Genomic DNA, 12,812 nt, shown 5'->3' with positions numbered 1-12,812 from the left:
CTATAATACGTACTTTTTGTTATGTATACTATTCTAGACTATTTTTGTGAATGCTTTTATTTTGTTGTGTTTTGTCTGTATTCACATATTTCAATAAAGAAAAAGGTCCCTGAGTGAACGAGAAAGTTAAAGCATTTGTGACCTTGACCCATTTTGACCCATTTTACTTTGTCAGCACTTTAATTTGTAAAGGTTTGTTTTTAATTAAAAACAATTCATGTACTCTGAGTACATTTTAAACAAGCTACTTTTATACTTTAACTTGAGTAAATTTTTAGACCAGTACTTTTACTTGTACTTAAGTAAAATGTTAGCAAAATAGTAGTACTTTTACATACTTAGTTTATTTCAGTACTCTTTCCACCTCTGACTATAACTCTCTGAAAGCCAAATGATTCTTAATGATTATACACAAACACAAACACAATAATGTGTAGTAGTTAGCACACTTGCCTTTGCAGCAAGAAGACCGGGTTCACGACCCGATCGGAACAAGGGCCTTTGCATATTTGCATGTTCTCCCCGTGTGTGCGTGGGTTTTCCCTGCGTTCTCCAGTTTCCTTCCACAGTTCAAAGACATGTAGATTTGGGCCCAAGGACACACAGTGTGGGAGTGAATGGTTGTTTGTCTCTATGTGGCCCTGTGATGGACGGTGATCTGTCCAGGGTGGACCCTGTCTATGCCAGCTGGGATTGGCACCAGGCCCACCCCCCTGCGACCCTCATGTTGGAGGAAAGGAGTAGAAGATAGATGGATGAACAAACATACTTATGGGTAATATAATCAACTTCATGGCATTGGCCAGTGAGGTCACGATTTGCTCGCTATCCATTGCTTTGTCAATCTTCTATTAATTCAGTGTACTTTGCCCTCTCTCTCTCATTGGCCTTGTCAATGTTCCTCCTCCCTCCTCCAGTAAACTGGTTTATTATCAACTACTATGGTCCAATGTGCTTTTGAATCAATTTCAAAAATCCTTCTGTTTGCCTATAACTCCCTAATAGCCTTGGTCCACACTACCTCTCATATTTTAACTTAATATTCCTTTGCGGTCTCTCATGCAGCAGCTCTTATGTGTCCCAGCAACAAGATTGAAACTCAGAGAGAATTGGGCATTTGCAATTGTGCGTCTCCCAAACTCTACACATAATAAGCAGAGTCTGTCTGAAGGGAAGTCAATAGGAAAATAAGCCTAATTCTCATGTGAGTAAACATTTTCCTGAGCAGCTCTCAATCTCAATCTTTAGTTTCAGGTCTTCAGCAATATAATACCATAATGTCAGTTTTGTAAATTATTTTCCCATTTAGAGGATAAACTATACACCAGTATGATTGACAGCTGCTATCATCCAATAGGAGCCTGGTTGAAGTCTGAACTGCTGGTTGCAAAACACTAATATGGTGATGGTGCCTTAAAGGGGTATTTCAGACTCTTATGGGTGATGTCACAACCAGGTGACACTTGGCATTAACATACAATGTGAGATGTTGCTGATTGCTTAAATGTTGTTGAGTATTTGATTTGTATCTTATTTCTTTTTATACTTTTTATATGATGCTTGTTTTTTGTTCTTTTTTATATCTTTAGGGATTTCAGTGCTACTTAACTTAACTTGCGAAGTATGTTGTCTTTAATAGTGTGTTCTGAATATAAAATGGATTGGATAATGCCATTACATTAGAGATATTACTCAATGAACACATTTATTTTCTGTCTCCATATATGTACGGCCATTGGTCATAAGGGTATTTGTAAATAGAGTGCTCACTGTAAAAACCCTATGAAGGTTTTGGCCTCAAGTCTTGAATGAAAAATATGACCAGGATAAAAATTAGATTTGACTTTTATCAGTTTTTAGCTGAACATTCAGCAAAGAATAATTGAGAGACCAGAACAAACTTAGAGCACATAATCAAATTGAAAAAGTGATCTTATTCTAGCCCCAAATAGACTGTTTGCTAGACAACTGCAGCAGCAGTCTGGTGGCTTATTGTATTCAAACAGTAATTATGTCCTTAAAATACAGTATTCAACTTTCAGCAAGAAACCCAACCCAGTCCAGAGTTTAAGATTTTAATCCCTCTTGCCAGAGTCAACTTTATGTTACTAGCTCCCTTTTGAATCAACAATTAAATGTTTACTTCATTAAAGTAACTAGCTTGTTTTAACCAAACTTGACCTTTTTATTAAATCGTTTTCAGACAATTTCTCTTGAAAAAAAAAAACAAAAAACACTCACGTGCACTAGTTTGACTGGGACATGTCCACAGGCACATGAATGTCCAACTGAATGCTTGTCCTCTGTCTGTCTGTTAGTCTGTGTGCAGAGGTACAAGTTCAGTGTTTGGCAGACATGAATCAGACATCATCGAGCCCGTTTAACCAGATGGGCAATAAAAGTCACTCATCAAAAACTCCATGTTTACTTTTCCAGAACAGAAATAAAACTTTATATGAAGAATATTCCATTTTACATTTTTAGACTGAGGCAGAGAAATAATTCAATATTATCTGGGCGATCATGATATGATGATGTGACCATCTTGTGTGACATAGAAGTCTGTCTTGTGTCATGATACACATTCAAACCTGTTCACTAGACTCACTGCCTGTCATTGTAATTGTTAGCATGAAAGAAACATTATTCACTTTACTTTATATCAATAATGGCAGTACATAGTGAATTCCCTTGCAGTCCACAGGCATGTAGTCTTGCATTCATTCCAAATTTACTTTAGCATCGCTGCCACCTGCTGGCACTTTTGGCTTACTGCCTCTAAATGACCAAATTTAAAGGAGACATATTTTACCATATTTCTCCAAGTTAAAATAGTTCCCTGGTGTCCTAATGAACATGTCTGTGACATGCTTTGGTCAAAATACCATAAGGATGAAGCACCATAGCAGTTCAATAACCCTGCTAAACCTGCCTCTTTCAGAACGCTCGGTTTTGAGCATGGTGCCTTTATATGCAAATGAGACACAGGCAAACACACACCCACTTCTTCCAGGGGGTTTGTCCTCTTTACAGCGCTCACTCGCTCAGCTCCTGTTCCCTCCGCTCCATTCCTCTCCCCCTCCCTCCACTAGTTCTCTGACAATATCAACATGTCAGTGTGTGCGGAAAACAGTGAGAGTGCCGTCACAGGAAGAGACGTCCGACACAAGGATCGGGCCAAATGCTGCCGAACTGTAAATCAGTTAAAATGTATGTGACTGAGTCTGTGCTCCGGTCATGGAGGGCGTACTGAACAAATATTTCAGAATGGTCAGTTATGAGCTCTATTTGACCTTTTCTTAAAGCCCACATAGACCGGAAGCTCCAATTAATGCTGCCTTTGTGCGTGTATCTGCGTCATTACCTTGTTTATGAAACCCTAAAGTTTCAGAACAAACAGTTCAGCCACTGCTGAGAAAATAGTGTTGTATTGTTTTCCTGGGCTCTGCGAAGCGGATCGGCACTTCCGTATGTTGATGTCGTCATCAGAAATCCTCACCACTCCTCACCACTCCTCTCACCACCGTAGCGCCTCCCGGTGCGGGCACTAGTCCGGGCACATCCGGTTGCGTACATTCAACCGCAGAAGAAGGAGAACTACTCTCCTTGTAGCTGCTGAGATGCAGAGCATCCACCGTGCCAGAGGGGGAGCTGTGTATCTGAGAGCTGGCCTATCTATTACGTCACTTCCAGGTACCTGGCCAATCACAGGACAGTGGGAAAGCTCTCGTTGGCTGGCCAATCACAACACAGTCCACATTCTAGGGGTGTGGTTTTGGTCTGAAACAGCGCGGCTGACGAGAGCGTCAGTGAGGAGATATTTTGATCGGCTCGTTTGCAGCGATTAGGAGGTTTTTAACCATGAAAACAAGTTAATATATGTAAGTAGACCTCCATAACTAACATATATGTGTGATACAAGCATTCTATGTCGCCTTTAAAAATGTGTGTGTTTGTACATCTGTGAAATGCGGTCGCCGTATTTAGTCAGCGACCGTATTTCACAGATGTACAAACACACACATTTTTAAAGGCCGCAGTCTTATGCGAAGTGGTGCGAACACACAAACACACGTTTGCTGACTTTATCCGGCACATTAGCTTCATATATAAAATCCTCTGTAAAACACTGTGCTCCACTGTGCAGCCACCAACAGCACACTTGTCCCTCTGCGTTGACATAATACCGCTCTTCCTCCCTCGCCTGCACTCTCGCAGGGACAAGGTGGAGCTAAGGTGGAGCTCTCAAAGTAAACTTACTGGTGGGGTCATAACATTCGCGGTGAAATGCGCATGCTGCCATCATAAGCACAGGGAATTCAACATCGTGTGTTTTATCGCCTATACTTACACTAAGGGGGACCACGGAAAAAGCACTGAGTATAATTTTTCCACACTTTGGCAACAGGTAGGGCCTCCAGAGTCCCAAATATAAGTATTAAAATGATTAAAAAGTTGATTTTGCATAATATGTCAACAGAACAATACAAATGCAATTGCCCTGAGATTAAATAATATTCTGGAGTGACTTTTAAATGAAGTTTTAAAAATGTTTTTTTCGAATATTTTGTATATCAAACATGTATGGGGGACTCTTTAATTTAAAAATATAGATATTCTTGACACACTCTACAACAGTGAGTGTCAAACTAATTTTTGTTCAGGGGCCACATACAGCACAATTTGATCTCAAGTGGGCCGGACCAGTAAAAATAGTAAAATAATAGCATAATAACCTATGAACAACAAGAACGTCTTGCTTTTTTTCTCTCCTTTGTTTTACATTTAATGAAGGGTATTTTTACAAAACATGAAATTTCTTGAGAAATATAAGTGCAATTTCAACAATATCGTGCCTAAATGTGCTATTTACACATCACACTGGATCTAAAAAGGCACAAACATTTAGTCACAGGTATCTGGAAGAGATTTAGATTGTAATCGTTAACAAATTCATCCTGTGGGCCAGATTGGATCCTCTGGCGGGCCGGTTCTGGCCCCCGGGCCGTATGTTTGACACCCCTGCTCTACACAATAATAAAATAGAATTTTAAATAATCAAACATAAAGCCTGAGTGCTAGTATTCTTCTTCGTATTATTATGATTAATTGTGTTCATCTGTATAAAGAGAGCCTGCTCTTGTGCATGCGCAGTAGGAACCAGGGGAGACGGAATGTTCTGGATCTCGTGCGGACATCTCGCGTGGACTTGAAGCAGCCACAGTGAGGCGCAAACAAGGAAGGCAGAAACGGCAGTGACTAGAGCGACGTCGGGAGCCAGCGGCCCTTTGGCTGAGCATATCTGGATTGTTGAGCGAAAGGAGCGGCGATAACTAAAAATGACCAGTGGGTATCGACGTATATTCCAACTGTTTGACGTCATGTACTCTGTGCGATCGCATGTCGTCCTTGGTCGTCACTTCTGCCGCCCTAGAACCGTAGACACTGGTAGTTACGGGTCATGTCTATCTGCTGAGCCCGACGTATTGTTATTTGTCTCCTGCGCCAGCGTTGTTGTGGTTGGTAAACAACTCGCAGAGCAGCCATTGGTGGCTTCTGTCACAGTAAAAAAAAGAAGTGACTCGCGCGTGTGTGTACGTGTGCTGTGTCACGCGCTTCTTGTGTATTCGTCATGGTCGACGGAGAGCAGGGTTGTTTGTGTTCCAGCCGATAGTCTGAGCCTCGGCCTAGTGATGAGCGGAGACTCCCCGCTGTCGTGTGTGGCGCGCGGGCTGGTCAAATTATCACCGTTTCTCACTGTTTTCCTCGCAAATTTGGCCTCACGTCGGTTGTTTGTTCACGCTTACCCGACTGTTGCGACACGCCACGGTGTAGGACGTTCTGCTACAAACCCCCCACCCCGTGTTATTGTCGTGGACACGGTGCTGCTCCACAGCGCCTCCCTGCCACGTCGTCTCCTCTCATACCATCACACAGCTGCACCCGATAATAGTATTAGTATATGTCACGTGGAGTGATTATTTTGATGTGATTTTGTGCAGCATTACGTTTTGTACCTTTTTGTAGTAATAATAGGTTGTTTTTTTTTCTCATTTTATGACGTGACGTGAAAAACATCTCTCTTAAGTAAATGTTTACAATTAAGACAATGATATGAATCACAATTATTGTAAACATGTTTCATGCCACCTGTTTGACGGTAAAGATCCTTTGATGTGTTTGTAGCATGTGGTTTAGTGTATTGCTTGTTGATGTCCTTTATTCAAACAACTTTTTGTTGCACTTGCAGGAGGAAATCAGCGGGAGCTTGCACGCCTGAAGAATGCTAAGAAGAATACTGATAAAGGCAAGAGGGGTGATGATGGGCTGTCTGCTGCAGCACGGAAGCAGAGGTGGGCAGCATGTTCCACACATAGACGTGATCATGTACCATTGTTACGACGATACTTTTCACTGGATAATCTGCATGCATGGCTCTAGCCTGTATTACTCCATGCATTTTCAAAATTGCAGTTGCGATGCCTTCCGCAAAAAACTAAGCCAATTGTTTTTATTTAGTCCATCTAAAGTTTCCCACAGGAAAACTGTTCTTCTCTACGTACTTCATTTTGTCATCTATATGAACTTTAGTGGCAGAGATGTTGTGTGTTTTTGCATTGAGGTAGGAGGTATTATGGCTCCAGTGCATTATTGAGCCATCTCTTACACACACACTTAAAAAAATCCTGAACACATGACAGGAGAAAAACCTTCATTTGTCGTGTACAAATCTGTCCACCACTGTTCCAGCCACTATTTTCTAACAACGTGTGAAGAGGAGAATCATACTTAAAGGAATCTGTTGTGGTTAAATAATTCCTGGTGTTGTTGAATCTGTACTTACATAGTGTATCCTCTCCCATGTTCCTGAAATTCCTCTAGGGATGCTGAGATAATGCAACAGAAGCAGAAAAAGGCGAATGGAGATGGAGATGGGAAGGAACAAGGAGGAAGCACAAAGTCCAAGTAAAGAACAACGTTGAAGATTTAATCAACTCAATGTTTCAAGAACATCCCGTGTTCGACATTCTTCCTGATAATTATGAGATTGGATCTGTCATTTTTGTCTAGACTCAAGAATCTAGGATCCTACTTTCTTCCCTATGCCAAATGACATTGCTTGTTGGATTTGTTATTTTACTTGGTGAAATTATGTCTCAGCAAGTTAGTGGTTGTCCCATGTTGGTGCTGCATGCAGAGGACCATCAGTGGTATAAGCAGCAGAAGCGAGATGAACTATTCTTGACACAAAGCATCAACATACCACTTGTGCATTTTTGTATAAAAATGTCCCCTGTTGGTTTCCAATAAAGTGTATCTTTTTAGTTCATGGCTGCTCAAATTACTCTGAATGTTTGTTTGTTTCCTTATATAATTACTGTTGTGAGCACAGAAAGACAAATATTTACTCATGCACAGAATAGTCATGTCAGGAAATGAGCACTGGTATTTGGATAACTTGGGTCAACATTGTCAATAAGCAATATTTGTTACAATTAAGAGATACATTTGTATGTTAGTTATATTGCATCCTATAAATGGCATTTCTTGGCTACGTGCATATTGATATGTCACCTCTGAATCTAGAACAAATACTTTAGAGGAATCCATCTTCTACCGCTTTATCCTCCACATGAGGGGTGCGGGGGGGCTGACAGGGCTACAACCTGGACAGATAGCCAGTCCGTCACAGGGCCACATAGAAACAAACAACCATACACTCTTACACTCATGCCTATGATCAATTTAGTGTCCAATTTATAACCTGGCAGCCAGCTTCTGTTAAATCAAATGCATTGTCAGGACCTTGAACACACAAGTACACAAAGATGCTCACAAATATCTCATGTAAGAGACGGGTGATACAAGAATACACAACAGTCAGGTGATGGCATTTGAATATTGCTGCCATTCCCAATCATTTTTCTATTGCAGTTGCAATACATGCAGTATCTTGCTTATGGCTGAATATATTACTTCAAAAATGTGTTTTCCTGTAAAAATGAAAATAGAAATTTGACAAATAGCTGCGAGACAGCACTAGAACTATGATTCATGCCAATGTAATTTAATGTAATTTTCTTAATTTATGATGATGGTGCTACAACTCTGCTTCAAAGACATGTATTACAAGTGTCATACAGGGACATTTATTCATTCAGCAATACTATTTAAATGTTAGCATGCTGTTCATCACGGCACATGGCAACTCTGATTAGTAATAATAGTGTTGATAATAATAGTAGTCACCAATAACACCAGATAATGTTGGGCCCACGTAACTTATGGTCTATAAACTATCTCTGTGACGCCTGTGTTGTCTAACACTGGAAATAACAGCAGGCAATAACAATATAAGGCTTTTGTAACTTACCGACCACTAGGTGGCATTATACACCAAGGCATTTTTCTCTTTTCTTAATGCAGCATATTGCGTTTAACTAAATTGGTCATGGTGTAGTGTGAGCTGCATTTGTTTTAGACACATGGTAAGAAGGCCTGAGTTTGAAGAACATTTAATTGTGAAATCAGTCAAACACCTAGTTGCATGTGTGTCATCTACCATCATGCTGACATTTGACCATGTTTAAACACCTGGGAGGCTACAGTTCTGCCTATTTATTGCTAAAGTCTGTGTGTCTACTGACTGAAACCCAGTTTCATGTGTGTCATCTGATTACAGAGCGTATAATTCAGTAACCAGATTGACTTTAGTCCATCTCAGAATGCAAGACTGTGAGCTATGAGGAGCAAAAGCAGCATCAGCAGGTTGCTTAAATGTTGGAAAATTCAAACCTTATTTGTTATGATCTATGGTACTCTGTCTACAGCTCACTTACATGCAGACAATACACTGAACAGACAGTATCTTCTGTCAATTCTGGCTGGTGGTTTTTCTTAAAGCAGAGAGAGTTGCGCTCAGTGGCAATGAGAGATTCACAATGTAGAGAAAAGCTGAAGTCAGCTCATCTAATTCATTTCACACTGGCTTAATCTCTTGCTATGCTCACCCTGCCGAGTTTGTTGAGATATGAGAACAATAGAAAAGATGCGTCGTTGAAGCAGAGCTGTCACAGTGTTGGATCCATGCAGCTCACAATGATGAATAGTTCAGAGTCAAAGTAGAAACTGGGGACAGGGCGGATAATGATCGTCAGTAGCTGCTTAGATTTAATGCTAAATATGGTCTAAATTTAGAGTTTTTTTTTTAATAAAGCATATGAACGCGTGTCCGTTTTCTGTAGAGAATTATAAAATATGTACTCAATTCCTTTTATTAGGAACACCATTACTTCTGTAGCACAGCACTGATTCTTCACTGCGTCAATTCCTGCTTTCCTGCTCACCACTGAGGTGCCACAGCCGCTCAGTCAGCTCCAAGCAGTGTGGCCACTCTCCTCTGACCTCTCTCATCAACAAGACATTTCCATCTGCAGTAATTACCCAATGGAGTTGTGGGTTTCCCCACTTCTCTGAGTAAAGAGGCTGTTGTTTGTGAAAATCCCACATCAGCCATCTCAACAATGTATTGACAGGGCTGATTTAATGCGTGGCCCTGCTGCAGCATTATTGCTGATTTGATAATTGCATGAATAAGCAGATGCAAACTGTTCCACACGACCTTGAGAATTGGAATTTGAAGGAAAAGTACACACAACTAGAAATAGCAGTCAGAGAGTGCAATTCTCCATCTAGGCTGCTCAGATTGTCAACACACTCCAGTGGTGATCAAAATCAACCTCACATGCACAACCTACTTCCCCATTTTAATCCAAATCTGTTCTTTTCTTTCCGAATCATGTTGCTCAGAGAAAAACAGACGAACAGACAAACCCGGCCAAAGACACCACCCCCTCAAAAGAAAGTGAATAAAAATAGTTAGGTCTTAAAGTGACAGAAAAGAGCAGGGACGTGACGTGCAGAAGTCAGCTCACAGAAGTGAAGAACAGCATCTGGCATCATGGTGTGGAAACCACAACTTGGCCCATAACATTAAAACGACTAAGGAAATGATCGTGAACTTCCGCAAAACAGGGCGATCCATCCCGACTCCACTCTCCATTGGGAGCAAAGTGATGGAGAGAGTCACAAACTTTCAAAGTTCCTGGATGGGACACTAACGTCACCTCAGTTGTAGGCACAACAATGTCTCCTCTGTCTGAGGAAAGTGCTAAAATTCTACCATTGTGCTTTTGGTAGAATGTTGACCCACAGCGGGGAAAATCATCAGGACCAACAGTCTCCTGCATGATCAGCATCACCCTGCACATCACGTGTTCCACCTGCACCAGAACCACCAGATACTGGCCCACAGCCTCCATCCTCAGGCAGTGAGGAGCTACTGATCCATCATCACACACACACCACACTCCAGCACTACATCCACTGTGAAATAAACATTCCCCCCGAATCTTATTACACAGAAGATGGGACTTGAATATTAGCACATTAGCAACATCTCGTTATCAATGACAGTAAAGTAATGGATTGAACTGAGTGAATTGATTGACTCCTGCTTTGTTATTTCTGTGAAAGTGCAGGTCTGTTGATTTAAACCAATGACACTATATCACATAATAGTGGCTGCTATAAAACAGCCTGTGTGTGTACAAGGTGTTAACACAGTGGCTATGTCTTCATACTATAACATCGTGAAGTGAACATCTGTAAACATTTAACAATATAACTGTGCAACACACCACATACTGACCTACAAAACAAAAATACTGAAAATCATGTCAACACTGTACTGTTAGTATTTCTCTGAAAAAAGTCACCTGGGCTCCAGAAGGGCAAGTGTTTTTGTAGAAAGTGTTGTTTGTGTCTATCTGTCCTCGTGAAAAGTAGATAAATGATCTATGGAGATAAATAATTTGGCCTCTGAGATGTTGGGGGAAATTAATTAAAGATTAAAAACAATAATACATTTACACGTTCAACAGTCAGGTGGTAAAAAGCTTGCATTATCAGAATCTTAAGCACTTTAGAGAAGGCATTGTAGGACATATGCTTGTAAAAGGTGACAGGAAGTTACTAATCAAACAACATTATCCCCCTGTAATTTTAACTGGTATTTCTTTTTACAAGTCAGACTTCATAGATGAGCGCGAGCTTGTGTTGAGTGTTCACGGAAACACTGCAACAGTCCATGAGATCATCACCGAGCCAAAGTGATAAAAGGCAACACGTTCCAATTCTATTTTTGGATCAACGTAAAAAAACAAAAGGAGAGTCGAGTTCATCATCTGTGCAACAATGTGTGAACCAGTTTTAAAGAAAGATGGGATTGTGTGTGACCTAAGACTGATTTCCTTTCCTTGACTGTGAAACGTAAATCAGTTTTTCAATTTCACCATCAGCGAACCGTTGCCGTGCAATATGCCAATGCAATCACAGTGCAAACGCAAGGTGAACGTAATTGTTTCCAAGGCTGATGGCAAACAAAAGGCACCATTCACGGCGCAGTGATTTGTTAATAATGAATTAGCAAATTACCCGTCTTTGCTCTTCACCAAATGTTCGGTGACAGCAGATGAGCGACTGGTGCTGAAAGTAAATGGGATCTGTCACAGGGCTTCAAAAGAGACTGAGGTTCAGTGGGATTCAAACAAAAAGGGGAAAAAGAGACAGACAAGGGCAGATAATGTGACACTGAATGATTTTGTTTCACTCCATGCTGTCCACGTGATCGTCAGAGCTTTCACTTACTGTACATGTTCTGTCTGTGAGGGAAGAGCTGACTGCTGACCTCTGTCTCAGTGTTACGTGTCTACATGTTGATTTGTAGTTACGCATCATGATGCAAGCATGATCCCAGGCTTGATTGTCTGCTTGCGTTAACCTTAATGTCAGTGTTAATGTCATTATTCTATTACAATGAATAAATATCAAACATGCAAATAATTTGGGCTTTGTGCTATTTTTATTTAATCTTAATTTCTTTTTTAATTTTTAACTTGTGTGCTCTTTCTGGTACTTGACTGTGGATGCATTGCGTACATTCAGATCCACTGAATCACTCCATAAAGTCCGTGAAAGAGGAGAGAGAGAGAGTTCTGTGACACACATTTACCATGATAATACCATGCTAATCAGTAAAATAAGAAAATCAGACAAACCAAATCTGTAAGTACGAAACTTTGCATATCATGTTTCCAAGAAACCAAGCCTTTACCAAGCCAACTCCTCCTCATAAGGTAAACATGGGGCAGGAAAAAAGGTCTAGACAGACTGAGACTGCAGAACCTTCTCAGATTGCGATTAATGTGATCAAGTAAAGCAGAAATATTAGCAAAGAAAATAGGAAACAAAATATTCACCAATCACTATTACTAGTATGATTGTAGATTATTTGTGAAAGAAAATAAAAGGGACCCTAAAATAGATCCTTGTAGTACACCGCATACAATGAAATGAATGAAATACAAGCTCAACCAGACCCTCAGTATACACAACCATTTCCATTAAATACAACTCTCCCTCACTGGTTAACTACTTAAGTGTTTTTCCAACAAATCCAACCATAAATCCCTTATTCAGGTGCGTCAAACTCATTTTAGTTCTGGGGCCACATAAAGCACAAATTTGATCTCAAGTGGGCCGGACCAGTAAAAAATAGCATAATAACCTCTAAACAACAAGAATTCCACATTTTTCCCCTTTTACAAAACATATTATGAACAACCTAAATTGTGCAATTTCAACAACAGTTTACCATTCACACACGTGCATAAACAACTCACAGATCACAGTGGATCTACAAAGGCAAAAAAACATTTCGTTACAGGTTCCAGTTCTGGCCTGCGGGTCGT

At 40.5% G+C, this 12,812-nt stretch overlaps 1 protein-coding gene across 1 annotated transcript; it reads left to right on the top strand.

Moving 5' to 3' along the window:
• Positions 1–5,207: 5,207 nt before the first annotated feature.
• LOC122772001 (small EDRK-rich factor 2-like) lies at positions 5,208–7,325 on the top strand. Its single transcript, XM_044029614.1, has 3 exons — positions 5,208–5,346; positions 6,251–6,353; positions 6,883–7,325. The coding sequence occupies exons 1-3, from the start codon at positions 5,340–5,342 to the stop codon at positions 6,968–6,970; spliced, it is 198 nt and encodes a 65-aa protein (XP_043885549.1). The 5' UTR covers positions 5,208–5,339; the 3' UTR covers positions 6,971–7,325.
• The last annotated feature ends 5,487 nt before the right edge of the window (positions 7,326–12,812 follow it).

Source organism: Solea senegalensis, linkage group LG7, assembly GCF_019176455.1.
Source record: "Solea senegalensis isolate Sse05_10M linkage group LG7, IFAPA_SoseM_1, whole genome shotgun sequence".
Lineage (NCBI taxonomy): Eukaryota > Metazoa > Chordata > Actinopteri > Pleuronectiformes > Soleidae > Solea > Solea senegalensis.
Note: the sequence above shows the minus strand (reverse complement) of the source record. Positions and strands in the feature narration are given on the sequence as shown.

Excerpts from the sequence above, each read along its gene's own strand:
- LOC122772001 (XM_044029614.1), top strand. Across the intron at positions 6,354-6,882 it reads GCTGCAGCACGGAAGCAGAG|GGATGCTGAGATAATGCAAC; the intron begins GTGGGCAGCATG and ends AAATTCCTCTAG.